Below are 15,239 nucleotides of genomic sequence, written 5' to 3'. Positions count from 1 at the left end.
CTGGTGTCCATTTTAACCCCCAACAAACAAGATTCTGTGGAGTATTACATCAAGATTCAAAAACTATAAATAACGATCATCAAAGAGATAGAGTTACTTCTGTAACAGAGCATAAATAGGGCCTGTATGTAATATTTCTAAAGTTACTTGAGATAGCACGTTTCCAAATATTCTGACAATAGTAAAACTTACGCAAGAACCATAAACGCCTAATATAAATAAATTACTTGGGAACGAAACCTTTTCTTGTCAAGAAAAGAAATGTCTCTTCTCTTTTGGCGGCATCATAAATCACACCACTTGTAATCAATAGTTCTTCAAAATTCTGAATAGACTTTTAACGGAAATAGGCCATGTGTTTGCGATCTGGACGGAAAAGACCCAGGCGTTAAATAACGAGGGGGGTATTCTGAATAATATTGGAAAGACATTAAGTTATTGAACGAATATTTTTCAATAAAGAACATATATTGTAATTAGAAATAGAAAGGCAACATGAGAACTATCTCTTCCTCTGGACGACGTCGCAAGTTTTTTTATAGTATTTCTTGTAAATTTCATAAGCCATAGCCAACAATTACCCACGAAAAGATAAAAATTGTACGGACAACTATCATCGTTCTCATGAAGGAAGGTCACAGGTTTATAAAGAATGTAAAGTAATGCACGCACCTCCATCATCACCTACGACAGAAGTGGTAACTTCAATTCTGATTTTGTGGGCGTTATCCACCCTCAAAACGAATAGACAGTAGGATCGATCTTTCGGATTGGCCCGAAATCGATAGTAATAATAATAATAACTTTATTCGTCTTTTCGATCATATACATGATATATGACATGTCATAAATAAAAATATGAAAATTATATAAAACAATAATAACAGTCCACAGTAGTGGCACCCGATAACCAATAAGAAATCCAAAGTAAGAAAATATAATTTCTTAGGGGGAGGAAATAGTTGTAATGGAAAAAAATAGTCAAATACAAGTTTAGTTACATTTTGATTCTCAAAATGTAAACTTTCGTTCTTTTGTATCAAGTGTTCGGAAAAAGATTATTTCTCTCAGTTCTTTTAACTCTATCTCATTGGCCTCTTTGTTTTTCAAAAAGTGAGTGAAGCTTTAAGTCTGCCTTTCTATCATTTTTCATCTACCAATCTATGCGTCTACGGTCAGTTATTTCATCTGCTCATGTTTTATGAATATTAAAGTCCTTATCTCTCAAGTTATTTAGAGTTGCCATTCTAGGAATACTTTTGGGAAAAGTCAAGGTTAGCGATTAAAAGTTAATTGATTCCTCACCAATTGTTTTGTGTAATTTCAGAGAAGAAATTTTCTTATCTCTGTGTAAATTATTTTTGTTCTGTTCTTATGTAATTATGTAATATTGTCTCTTGACCTTCCTCGCCAATAAATCAGAAAAGATACCATATCTTGTTTTATTAAGCAAATCAAAAGGTTAAGTAAATTAGCTCAGTAACGAGGGAGTGGGATTGATCTTTGTCCTCACAATAGGACCAAACACTTTAATCTAACAAGAAAAAGTCCTAGAAAATCATCAACTATTCTTATAAGTGAAACTCACCCTCGATAGAAAGAGTGTTACCGTTCAAGAAGAACTAGGAAGCAACACGTCAGCGTATCAAGGTAGGTGGAATCCAATGTTCTTCTTGATTGATATAGACATTCCGAGTTGGTAACGTAAGATTCTCCAGAAATACTATCCATATTTGAAGTTAAAATCTTAAGTTGAAATTCGTCAATAAGTGTTTCGATATCGATTTTTAGAATTAGTTATTTTTCTCAACGCCCAAGACAGAAGTCTCCGGTCAGTATTAAAGCTAAACATTACTCTCGTTTTGAAGATCTATCAAGTAGTACAGAATAAAATCAATCAAGCCCTTAGATCACTTTCTCCAATGCGAACTCACAGGCCAGCCTAATTTTACACTTCACTCATTGTCAATTTGAATAAACAATATATTATGTTGAGACTAAAATTTTCAGAATCGAATTCTGAATTGATTCCTATCACAAACAACAAAACTCTCTTTGACAATAGTGATAGACGACGATCTTAAATTGACTATATCTGAATCAGATCAAAAACAAAATCTCGAGCAGCACTGATAAGAATTAGTCAGGCTTCGCCCTAAATAACTGCATAATGGAAAACAAACTACAACTACGCAACTGTAAATTTCTCATATATAACCCTGAATTGTTTTTGCGGCAACAAAGTATTTGTATATAGTTTCTGTACAATTTTTTCAAGTTTAGAGTCTTCAATGAATGAGACGCCAACTCAATGGCATCGACTACTTGGTCATTATCCTCGTGTTCTGGGTAGGCAATATTAATAACTCCGCGAGCCACCTAGAAATCGTCATGCCTATTCGTAGTCTGTCAGTCATGTTACGTTACTTTGATAGGGCCAAGATTAGGCAGATGATTTTGATAAAAAGGAAAAGGAAGATAATGTGATTTCTCGAAATTGAAAATGAACAAATTATTATCAAACCAATTTCTTACATTTTCAAAATCAAATTGTATGAGATGTTTGAGAGATTCCCGTGATTCTGACTTTCAAACTGTGACATTGATGTCTGCAAAGCTATGTATAAAACCATAATTTTTCAAATAAAAAAAGAGCATTTTAACAAAAATATGTTGAATACGGCCACAAGAACTGTTCTACGTGGAACTCCATAATTCAATATTTTTTCTGAATGAATAGTTCTGTGTATCATTTTGTGTCCTTTTTTAATAACTGTCAGTCACAACCATCTAGTTTGAAGATAATTTCAATCACCTCATTAATTCAGTTAACACTACTAAACCAATTTTTATTATCATTAACTTACTTCATGTGTTTCAGTCGTTGCATAAATCGGTGTTTGTGCCTGTGTGTTCTGAACTTCGGATGATGAGCTTGTGGATCGAGTTGCGACAAGTTGACCAACCCGTCTTCTGGTAATACTGTCTCTACCCACAAACGGCAAATATTATCTTGGCACGAAGTGACCAACATGTTCGAAACTGAACCTCTGAAAAAACAATCCCATGAGAAGATATTTCATTAATGCAAGGCTATCGACATACTTGGGCATATATTTACTAGTCGTTCTCCAAGATAAATGGGTTACGGCTCTGGGATGGGCAATATAAACAAAACCATACTCCAAGTCAAGTGGCTTTTCCGCGCTTTTTGATGTAAACAGTACTGAAAATTTGTGAATGTGGAAAAGACGACGAAACAGGCATTATTTTTTCAACTCACCGTGTCTGTTTTCATACCAAATTTTAACAAGCCTATCATTTTCGCCACAAGTAGCAAAGAGAGTACCGTCAGGGCTGAAAGCAAGATGCTGGACAGGAATGGCGGTATTAGCTTTCCAAACACAATGCCATAATGATTGTTCTTGTTCTAAAAAATAAACGAATAACTCACTGAATATTTATCTTACATCTACCTGACTTTTATTTTAGTGAGTACATTATGTTGTTAAATATTATTGTGTGTGTATGAAATTCTGATAATAATCAAAAAGCCTTCATTTTTAATGAAATGACTGCAAACTCGATTCAATAAACTACATTTTTACTCTATCCGAAATTATCACTTATACAGTAAATTTCAAGTGTTTAGAGTTACTTGAAATGTATGGGATATTTGAATTTATCAAAAATGCCATCAAAAAAAAATTGACGAAATGTATTCCCAATTCTTGAAAATTCAAGTTGGTCGTCGAATACGACGACAAATTATAAAGTCAGAGTCAGAAATGTTTTATTGTCATAAAAGTTTAGGTTTTGTTGACAAACCAGGCTTAAGAACTAAAACAATCTGAAACATCAATATAAAGGTCAATAATTTAAAACAAGATATTAATATGGCTCAAGCACACTTCAAAAAGTCTATGGTAAAAGTCTGTGATAAAAAGTTTTATATGTTGACAAAGCAGGCTTAAGAACTAAAACAATCAGAAACATTAAAATAAAGGTCAAGAATTGAAACAATATACTAATATGGCTCAAGCACACTTCAAAACGTCTATGGTAAAAGTCTGTGATAAAAAGTGTTATAAGTTGCAATTATAAGTTGGGAAGTCATCCAAAAGAAATTTCTCAATACTATAATAAGCTTTATCAAGCGGAAGTTTGTTTTACTCTTTTTCGAAACTGTTTATAGCATGTGTGACATGTGTAGTGTGTGACATCTATATTTGACAATGTAAACCTCTATATCAGTGAACACTAAGTTTCTCTATTCCCTTCATCAGTGTTTTTTTTCTAAAAAGAAGGATTCAAATTCATGATTTTCGTTGATAACGTTTTTATTGATTTATGGTAGTAATTGACAAGTTGAATTTGCAGGCAGTTAAAAATTTATTTATTTATTCATTAACAGGTAACACCCAATTAAGTTTGAGATATTTCACAATAAATTATATGAATACTACAAATAAATACATCTAACTTACTTGCTAAAAGTAAAACTAATTTATTAATAAAGAATAACAGTGAGAAAATGAATTTACTGAATTGAAATATTAATTAAATAAATGAATGATTAAGATATGGAAAATTCAATAATTGAGGACGTTTATGTTTATATTTATTACCATTTATAATTTATTTCTGAGAGAGCGTAATGCAAACTTAAAATTTCACTATACTATTGTAATATAGTATAGTGAAATCCAGAAAAATTGTAAAAACTTTCAATATATTCAACCTAGATGATATTCAATAGGAAATCAGCTTTTGAGAATGAAAAGGAATAGGTTTCTCATCTCTGCATCTCTTCTTGATACAGTCCTAAGACTTATTTTCATTTTCAAAATAACCATTCAAAGAAATGGAATGAATATAAGTATGCATCATTTTTTCACATAATGTCATCTTATTTGATGAACAAATTTTATAAATACAAGTTACTGACTGATTAGTCTTATTACTTCAGAAGTTACTATTGTGCAGTTAATTTTGGGGCAAATTTCACAGTTTATCCTTTATTATACTTGAGCAAATTATATGTTGATCTAGAATTATTCATTTTTCCGATTGTGGGACATTGTCACACAAGGCCCGAAAAACATCAAGTAGGGCATAATTTGCCAAAAGTTTTTGTAGGGCTTCTATAAATTAAGAAACTAATTGAGAATGGGATACTTTCTAACCCAACACTGTATAAAAAATGGGACAGGAAAAACTTTAATTTTTGGAAAAATTACCTCTATATGTAAAGATGATAGATTTCGGTAGTTTTTTTAGTTTTTTAGATATTTAGTTGGATTGATATAAAGTGTTCCTTGTATGTTAAATTTTCATACAATATAACCCCAAGGTACTTGAATTGTTCAACAATTTCTATTTTTTTATTTTTTATAATTAAAGTTATTTTATCTTTATCTATATTTTTGTCCGATTGCAATTAGAAATGATCATAGCTTTTTTTTTGTACATTGAGTTTCAACTTATTCCCCTTCAATTATTTTTCAAGGTTAGTTAATTCCTCATTAATTTTTTGAACAGGGGTCTCCACACAATCACCACTAATTGCCAACATAATATCATCTGCATAAAGATTAATAAATTCACAATTAGCAGAGCAGTTGATGTCATTCATGTATAGTTTAAATAGTAGCAGTCCAATTACACTACCTTGTGGGACACCTATATTTATCTGCCTTGTAAAGGAAAAATGATTGTTAATTTCCACAATCTGTTTTCTATCACTCAGGAAGCTTGCCACAAGTATTTTTTGTATTATTTGAAATTAATTTTTTAGCCAATAAGTTGTTGAATCTTTGATAATCTATATTTAATTTGTATTATTGTACTTTGGAACTTGGACCCTATTATCACGCTAAGTCAACAAGTCAATCTTATGACAATGAAGCATAGTTAGTATTCTTATTATTACCTTGTGGTTTATCTGGGATATCGTGACTATCTCCGTCTTCATTGTTATCTTGATGTCCTCCTCCCAGAGTGAAAGTCACAGGAGGTTGTTCTTCATCGGTGTTTTGAGACTTCAAATGCCAAAGCTGTACATGAGCCCCAGCTGTAAGAAGACGAGTGCCTTCCAAATTCCAGCTCAAAGCCCGAATAGGCGAGTCAGTTTTCAGCGTGCCCGTTTGCACCCACCTATAGTCTAAACCCTACAAGTGACATATTATAATATAGATTTCGTAATTAACTAGACAATAGGCATGCTGATAGAAAACAATATTTTTTGTAGAATGAATACAATTTTTTGTTATTATTTTGACAGGAAACCACGTTATATTGTTTTAGTTGCTGAGTAAAGTCATTAATTAGGAAAATACACACACAATTAATTAAAGAAATTAATTGTTTTTAACAAAGAGTAGCCACACAGTAAATACCTTGTATTTCAACTTCTTACGAATTTTCTGAAAATACATATTCAATTAGTCAACATATAATTGGGTCGAAAGTTTTTTTTGTGCTACTTTCTCAAAATACATAACATTTGTTTGCTTTGCTTATGCAAAATTGTGCAACACAAATTTCCTTGTGGCAAATGACTGTGAAAAATATGTGACTTGTCATAATCATAAAAAAATATTAGGTTGTTTCAAAAGTTTCTTCTGTTTCGAAGTTATGTATTTTTGTAGTTCTATATCTCAATAGATATTTATTCTACTGTGTCGTGGTATATACTGATCGATAGAGAATTTTGAAAAATTGATGGTGTTCTTTTTTTTTAAAAAAGTAAATTTTTTGCTTTGCTCCTATATTTGTTTTTTGAATGCTATAATATGCAAATTTTTAATATATTGAGGCAATGTATTGAATAATATTATACCATAATATGCAAGAGATTCCTTGAATGTTGATGTTTTGGAATAGTTATTATATGTCGTATTTCATATTGCATAGTTATTAACAATTGATTAGTCTCTTAGATTGGGTACATTAAATTTCAGATGGAGCAGAGGTTTATATATATGTATACACAGTAATATTAGTATTTTGTTCTTTCAGAAAGCAGATCTACAGCTGTCGCTGGGTGCAATATTAAAGAAAGTTGTAATTAAGCTTTTCTGAAGAATAAAAACATGTTTTGCCCTCACAGAAGAACCCCACATTAATATATTTTGGGCTATATATTGGTATTCCATATTATTGTGCGATATTTTTTTTTTCTCACACCGTGTCAATGGTAAAATTACCAGTCCATAAATAAATAAATGAATAAATGGTACTTTCTTATCAATTCAGCTTATTATAAAATTGAACACTATAATCAATGGACTCAATTGTGGAAGAAAGGTAATAAATCCTTATCTATCTTAACTGAAAGTTAGTTCCCACATAGTCAATTTCTCTACTTTTGGGTGGCCATGTCTCCGAAAGTAGACAGGAGTGCCATGTTAGACTGATCGAAGATTTTTTGAAAACTAGCGAGAATCGTTGAAGCAAATATTGATCTCATATATACCAATTACAAGTATGGGATTGCATATTCTACATACATGTGTTGAGTTGTTATGGATCAGTGGCGTCGGCTCATAAATGCAAACTACATCATCATAAGATGCTGCGATTTTTCCAGTGTCACTAGAACAGTCAATTGAACTAATTCGAATGTAATCGTGGATTGCGCCAGGAATAATCTGAACCCTCTCGAAAGTGGATGCCAATATGACTATGTTACAGCCAGCTGCATAGGCCTTGAAAGAGCACAATGTTAAAACATTGAGAAAATGACTAGTAGATTCAAGACTTACAGTAAACGGCACCCCTTCCACCGACCCCACGGCAAAACATTTGTCTCCCGCATTACAAGCACCGCTTACTATTTGATGCAAATTCATTTTTGCAAAAGGGAGGTTTAGGCAAGTTTATACATTTTTATTGTTCAATTTGTCCTACTTTCATTTAAGGGCAAATCAATTGTTTTGATAGATTTTAAAAATAAAAAGTGACAGAAGGTGACACATGACATCCGCCCAGTCTATCGATCAGCTGACTGCCTGCGTTCATCAACTTCCAGCATTTCCAGCAGTTTGAGCCGATTTACTACATTACTTTTTATTCTCTCAAAAATGTGATATTGGTCGCAGGAATCTTGAAAAGCGAAAATATTTCTCCAAGCCTCCTTTTTAATTTATATTTGAAAATATACATCAACATTCGATTTGACCTTGAATTTGAATAACTTTTTTGAACGTCAGCGCCACTTACGGTCTTTTTAGGAATATTGACAATATTGATTACAAGTTCTCATTCCCATTGCTTTTATGGAACATAATATTTATAATATCTATTACCTTTCCCATCGAAAGTTATTCGATCTGTTCGATTTTCATACATCGAACAGAGAAAGCGAATAACTTATGTCAGGACTGACAGATCTGGAATAAAATTGGTGCGGATTCTCAAAATCATCAATGAGTTCGACGATTGATCTGATGGATTCATCAATTAACCCAGTAGAAACGTTAGCACGCATCTATTTCGTTCCTAATGACCTCTTAGCTGCATTTTTTCCTGCTATGATTGCGAAACCGAAATGACCATTCTCATCGTTTTTATGCTGTTTGGATTTGATTCATATTCCAATTTCCACTTTCCATTCTTTCTCAGTCGACAGAATCGAAAAAAAAATAGTATGAAACGCGATTTCGAATATTTGTGGACATGTTTGTCAAAATTTTATTGATACCGTCATCCAACTGGTTCCTTATGATACCAAAAAATATCACTAATTGATTATCAATAATGATTTTTTGTTCAAAATATTGATCACTTCATCAACAATAATAGTAAAAACTAAGTTTCAGTAACGATCCATCACACCACCGTTAGTTCAAAGGAAAGTGATTTTCAAATGTGGAATATATTTGGTAAATGAGATTGCTCAACAACCCAACTAACTTGTGGATTTCATTGAATGGTCTTTTTCACAAATTGGTATGGAAAATATAAATAGAAATTAATGAAAAGGGATCAACGAAAGAACTGTGTTCTTTGATTATATTGTTTTGTGTTCTATGTCAGAAGTCAGAAGGAAGTAATTGTGTATGATGGTAATGGGTGGTGTTTTGATTTTGATAATATTTGACACAGAATTAATCGGGGCGAACTAAAAACAATTTTAATATTAAAAATGAATATCAATATTGTTTTCGCCGATTTCCCGAAAATTTGTCGCCTTTGTTTAGCTTGTGGCGACCTTTTTCCTATCCTGAAATTGGATGTTTTGAGAATATTTTCCACTATTACTGATATTGAGGTAAAAAATATTTAAATTGTCTACATCAGCTAGGAGACAGATTATATGAATAATTTTCTCAATCTTTGTAGGTGAAAGAGGAAGATAGGATGCCAGAAAATATGTGTAGTGAATGTATCAAACAGCTGGAAATCATTTCAAACTTCATTCGAACCTGTAAAAACAATGATGAAACTCTAAGAGCTGTTTTACTGGAAGAACTTGAGAAGGCATTAGCTGTTGAAAACGAAAATGACGATAATGATTTCAATGATGTGAAAAATGAAAGTGACAGTGACTATTCTGATAAACCTTTTCATCAAGAAAACGTAAAAGAAGAAATCATTGCCGAACCTGATATAGACAACTTTAAAAAAGAAAACCCAGTGAGTTGTGAGAACTGTACAGAAAACTTTGCATCGGAGAAGGCTCTTCTTGAACATTATAATGAAATTGTAACTTGTAGACCAAGAGATTTTGTAACTGATCAGAGTCTAGTGAATATTGTGGATTATCTCGAAAAGGAAAAGGGAAGGCGGTTTAAAAAGATTAAAGCAGAATCTGATGAGGAACCGGAGTTTGTGAAAGGCCGTAAGCTGAAAGGAAAGAGGAGGTTTCTGTGTAACTATTGTGGCAAGAACTATACCAGGAAAAACGGTTTGGAAAGGCACATTCTGAGTCACACAGGAGTTAAACCTTTCGAATGCAAGGAGTGCGGAAAGTGCTATATTACGAAAGACACCTTGAAAACACATTTACTGACTCACACCGGCATAAAAGCCCACAAATGCAAGGTATGTCAGAAATCCTTTACCCAGTCAAGCCATCTTAGCTATCACATGCGAAGGCATGCTGGGGACAAGCCTCACCTGTGTACGTTTTGTGGGAAAGGATTTCTATCCAGCTACCACTTGGAGCGCCACAAGCTCATGCATACAGGAGTGAAACCTTTCGAATGCAATCAGTGCGGGAAGCAGTTTGTCAGAAGTACAACTTTAAGAGACCATCTCTTGATTCACTCAGGAGAAAAGCCTTTTCAGTGCCAACACTGTGGAAAACAATTCAACAGAAAACAGTCATTAACTAACCACGTGTTGGTGCACACTGGTCAGAGTAAGGGTGGCAGCAGTGAGGGTGCCGAGGAAGTAATTGTGGGGCACAGTAATCAACCTCAGAGGTCCTCAAATCATACAACTTCTGATCAATCACTCTCTGGTAATCCTCCAGTTTTGACCCCTTTTGTGAGAAATCCTTCATGAAGTTTCCATTCTGCACAACTTTTCTCTATTTTCAGGTAGAGGGTATAAGGGAGGGAACACTTGTGATTTCATCATTGTACAGATACTTTTTACATTTATTAAATAATAACATTGTTTGCACTGCTTTTCATTCATCTTTCAATTTTTCAGCCATCAATAAGTTTTATTTATATAACATTTTTTATTCTGGGGGATAATTTTTTCAACAATGCCAATGATTGGCAGATTTCTAAATGTATGTCTAGTTGTGATAAATTACATACTACTACAAGTCTGTCCATCAGACCCAGTATTGATACTCCTTTTTGTCTCAAAATCCTTTGAAGAAATTTAGTACATTAAATTCATTGTGGATTTTAATTTATTTCTCAAAATATTCTCTACTTCCAATTTTTTTATAAGTGGGCCAGAGTCATAGAAATGAAACTTTGTATTTTAATTCTATGACAGTCAATATTCTGTGGTTTCATGGTCATAGTTCTTATGGCGCACATCTATGACCGTGTCAGTCTGAGAATTTGACATCTGTTGAATTCATTAAAACTATCGTAGACATGATAATATATGGACTGGGCGTGATGTCACTTTCAAATATATTCCACCTGTGAATCACACAATGTTTTGGCCACTGCGTCACAGCATCATGTGACAAATCAAATCTCAAAATTTTTACATGGAAATATGAAACACATGAAACAAACATCGTGACGTTTTGACGTCAAGCGTAGGAGTGACGTAATGCCAGGACTTGAATGTCTTCAGTTGTTGGAGACAATGTTCTCTCTTCAATGGGCAGTCCATATTTATTATATCACTGATAACTAAAAAAGGAGCAAGTTACAAAAAATGGAAATCGAAGCTAAAATATTCTACAAAGATTTTACATTAATATGCCGTGTTTGTTTAATTGATGAAAATCTTCAAGAATTCCCAAAAAAAGTATTTGAATTTTATAATCATTTAATACATAATGAGGTAAAAAGGACAACTTATCACTTCTGGAACAATTTTTTATCTTATGGTAAAGCAAAGTAAGTTTTTAGGAATCACTCAACGCAGAATTACCCCAAAATATATGCACTGGTTGTGCGTCACAGCTGGAGGACTTACTGATTTTTTCAGAAAAATGTAAAAATACAGAAACAATGTTGAACAATATATACGCTGCAAGATGTGAAGAAAAATATGATCAAACCTTCTATCCAGATAAGAAAGAGCTCTATGAAACCTGCGATGATGAATTCGAGCAGGAAAACTGTTCAACCCCTCCGAGTAGTGATGATAAACTGAAAATGGTTTGGGATGAGGAAGTAGAAGAAAACCCATATAAAAAGGAAAAGATGAAAAAAAAGTCAGCTATGAAATGCGAGTTGTGTGATAAGATATTCTATGGAAAGGCTGCCTTCTCAAACCATTCAAGAATGCACAAGAAAAAACGTGAACCAAAAAAATTTCTGTGCAACTACTGCGGTAAAAACTTCATCAAAAATTCTCATCTAGATCGACACATAAGGAGTCACACTGGAATCAAGCCATACGAGTGCAAAGAATGCAGCAAAAGTTTCGTACAGAGCAATGACTTGAAGCGTCACTTATTGACTCATACTAGAGAGAAGGTGTTTCAGTGTCCCCTGTGCTCCAAATCGTTTCACCAGAAGTCGGTAATGGACAACCATTTACTGACCCACGTCAACGAAAGAAACATTCCTTGTACCATATGTGACAAGAAATTCACTCTGAAGGCATACCTAGATGTTCATATGAGAACGCATACTGGAATGAAACCTTTCAAGTGCCCACACTGCTACAAGCAGTTTCATCAGAAAAGTGGATTGAATAATCATATTTTGACCCACACAGGGGAGAAGCCATTCAAATGTTCAACCTGTAACAAAAGTTTCATTCAGTCCAATCATCTCAAGGAACATTCTAGGATACACAGTGGCGAAAAGCCCTATATTTGTTCTTTTTGTGGTAAAACATTTGCATATAACAGTACTCTGAAGGTTCATCTACGCCAGCACACAGGAGAAAAACCATTCATCTGCACATCTTGTAAGAAGGGATTCCACGATTCAAGTAACTTGAGGAGGCACATTCATCGACACCATACCTCTAACAGCAAAAATTGTAAAGAAGAAAATGACACAGAAAATGATGTTGGGCAGTATCAGCACAGTGTCATATTGGATTAGTTTGGATTTTAGGATTTTGAAAACTTTTATTTATGAATAAAGTATGAATACTGTCAAATTTGCATTTCAATTTTGTGTAGTTTGTTTTAAATTTTATTGAGTTTGAAAGTATCAAATGATACAGAAGAGTGATCTTACTGGTAAACATTAATATTGAACATGAAATAAAATTCATTATATTTATATTATTATTATCATAGTTACAACATACTTTTAAATTCTATGAAAAATGGTTCTAATTTATTACTCCTTTGCTAGGGTATGAAATGCTTAGTTTCCGTCAACCTATATTCATATACTGTAGGTATTGTTAGGACATGCCATGTATAAGTATTTCCAAAGTTTCTTCTACCTAACATTCTTCCAACTACTCTAATTGAGGCCCTAATGTTCTCATTCTATCTTGAAAGATTCAGGTTGATTTTTTGAAAAAAAGACAGTGGAATTTTGTGGAATTGAGACCAAAAATAAATACAATCATATAATTTTGCATTTACAATTCCATAGGAGGCCACAAACCACTAGAAACTACTTGCAAATTTCTGTATTAGATTTTTTCATTGCTCTATCTGTTCATTTCTAATTTAAGGCTTAAATTTTTCCATTTTTTCTGTGATTTGAGCTGTTCTCTACTTATCACATTTAGCTTAACGCTTGGTGCTCTACAATAAACAATTTCATGAAAAAAGAAATCAGAATCTGAGTATTTTATTTATATAAACAATCTTCTTCCCTTGCCTGCTTGCTCTGCATTCTACAGAAAACCAAGGAGAGATCTCAAGAAAATTTTTCCATGTAGGTTTCCGTACCCATCAGTAACTACCTGTCCCAGCTTGGCATTTCAAATTTTGCCATTTTCTGTTGGATCAAGTATTATTCAAAGTTAACACTGAGAAGATTGGTATATACTTATAAATATTGCTACATGATTACCTACTCATACTTGAAGTATTTGTTGACTGTAATCCTTACTATAAGGATTAGACTTCTTTCTTAATTGGCGAGCACTTCAACTTTAGTTTAAAGAGGGATACATCCCTACGAAAAAAATAACCTTTTGAATGATACCTCATTCTTTAATTCTGTATCCAAACCTGTAACATTTTTGTCATTACAACGATGAGCAATGTGAGAAAAAAAGTTTTAATTTAAGTTCGAACTAGAAAGTGTAGCTGAACAGAAAAATTTACTTCACCAACTGTTCGAACCGAGCACCATGGTGAAAACAAGCTTCTGTTTTCCCCATTACATTCTGGAGAATATTTACAGCTCCTGGAAAATTCTTATTGTGGATAATTTGTTAGAAATGTTTGATTTTTAGTCAGCTCTGTATTGAACTGTTTCATTTAATTTTGAGTGTGCTCTGTAGACGTGTTTTAGATGTTAATTTTTGTTTTGAAGTAGTTGTCAATTTTGATAAATAAAAAGTAATTACGCAGTCGGTAGCCAAGCGGTTCGGCGTGGGTGCTTTGTTCACTCACTCGAATTGACTGCCGTGTTGGTCGGTGGTTCAAGCCCTAGTCTGAACGATCGATCTTCACTTGCTACCGTCCAACCCGTGTTAGGAATCACACGTTAAAATGTAAGACCTCGTTAATCCTTAGCTCGCACAAGTTTCGACTTCTGAGGGTTGTCGTTCGTAGGGTAGCGACAGCTGGTTAGCGGAAAAACAGATTTTTTTTTAAACTTCATTTTCCTCTTTCGATTACGAACGTATTCAACTAGGTATATACAAATAGTTGAACAATTGCAACAAAAAGTTCAACATAATTTACAGTAGTTGTCTAAGACGTGGACTTGATTTCAAATATCCCCGTAGAGAAAATCTAGTGAAATCAAATCGGGCGATCTGGGTGGTTGTTCTGTAGAACCTCTTCTCGGAAAGTTATTATCGAGGAACTGTCGCACTGCAACCTAATAAGGAGACCCGTATCTTTTTGGAAAACAACACATTTCACAATATAGTATATCACTGGATGGCACTGTTAATGCTTGGCGTGACTCAATAATTCAGCAAAATGGAACTGCCCTTCAACATATTTGGATTCGATTTCAAACATTAATTTTTTGGGGGTATTGGGTGCAAAATTGGCTTGCACCGTATTGGGATCCGAATCTTTCATCATTCATTCGGCGAAAAAGTGGTGTACAAAGCTGTACGGTTGACACGTTTCGAAACTGGTAATATATAGGTTGATAAAACTGTTTCTAAACAATACTGGCTATGCTTTTTTTTGAAAAATGGCTTCGTTATGAACTGATTATATTATTCAAGTGCAACCTCTAATGATAATTTAGCAAAAGAAAATGTTTTAAGAAGCTTTCTATTTCATTTTAATGTTTTTTAGAGTGTCATTTCAGTTCTCATTTACTTTTACAACAATTGCCTTCTTTCCATCTGAAGTTAAACTTATGCCTAGGTATAGGGTCTTTCATTACCTAAGCGCTTCCAATATTTGAATTTGAATAAAACAAAGTGTGTATGTTAGATTTCATCGACTTTTTTTATTCATTTGAAAGACCTGTTGCTGT

At 33.3% G+C, this 15,239-nt stretch overlaps 2 protein-coding genes across 5 annotated transcripts in view; one reads left to right on the top strand and one right to left on the bottom strand.

Moving 5' to 3' along the window:
* Positions 1–7,996, bottom strand: part of Rbcn-3A (rabconnectin-3 alpha) — a 97,500-nt gene extending 89,504 nt beyond the window's left edge. For 2 of the 4 annotated variants that reach the window (XM_074174431.1, XM_074174433.1), the window contains exons 1-7: positions 7,767–7,996; positions 7,512–7,709; positions 6,399–6,425; positions 5,933–6,170; positions 3,284–3,430; positions 3,106–3,226; positions 2,868–3,050 (exon numbers count right to left, since the gene is read on the bottom strand). In XM_074174431.1, the coding sequence (XP_074030532.1) occupies positions 2,868–3,050; positions 3,106–3,226; positions 3,284–3,430; positions 5,933–6,170; positions 6,399–6,425; positions 7,512–7,709; positions 7,767–7,853 (1,001 nt within the window). In that variant the 5' untranslated portion in view covers positions 7,854–7,996. The remainder of the gene's footprint in view (positions 1–2,867; positions 3,051–3,105; positions 3,227–3,283; positions 3,431–5,932; positions 6,171–6,398; positions 6,426–7,511; positions 7,710–7,766) is intronic. The other 2 variants (XM_074174432.1, XM_074174434.1) reach the window with 2 other exon arrangements.
* A 1,041-nt stretch (positions 7,997–9,037) lies between these two features.
* Positions 9,038–12,765, top strand: LOC111505815 (uncharacterized). The gene is made up of 4 exons (XM_074174467.1): positions 9,038–9,274; positions 9,346–10,509; positions 11,338–11,487; positions 11,556–12,765. The coding sequence occupies exons 1-4, from the start codon at positions 9,149–9,151 to the stop codon at positions 12,705–12,707; spliced, it is 2,592 nt and encodes an 863-aa protein (XP_074030568.1). The 5' UTR covers positions 9,038–9,148; the 3' UTR covers positions 12,708–12,765.
* The last annotated feature ends 2,474 nt before the right edge of the window (positions 12,766–15,239 follow it).

The sequence above is a fragment of the Leptinotarsa decemlineata genome, unplaced genomic scaffold, assembly GCF_025532065.1.
Source record: "Leptinotarsa decemlineata unplaced genomic scaffold, Ldec_3_MD MMD2_tig00000576_RagTag_RagTag, whole genome shotgun sequence".
In the NCBI taxonomy this organism is placed as follows: Eukaryota; Metazoa; Arthropoda; class Insecta; order Coleoptera; family Chrysomelidae; genus Leptinotarsa; species Leptinotarsa decemlineata.
Note: the sequence above shows the minus strand (reverse complement) of the source record. Positions and strands in the feature narration are given on the sequence as shown.

Coding starts and splice junctions, on each gene's coding strand:
- LOC111505815 (XM_074174467.1), top strand. CDS start 9,149: ATGAATATCAATATTGTTTTCGCCGATTTCCCGAAAATTTGTCGCCTT. Junction 9,275..9,345: donor CCACTATTACTGATATTGAG/GTAAAAAATATT, acceptor CAATCTTTGTAG/GTGAAAGAGGAAGATAGGAT. Junction 11,488..11,555: donor ATCATTTAATACATAATGAG/GTAAAAAGGACA, acceptor GTAAGTTTTTAG/GAATCACTCAACGCAGAATT.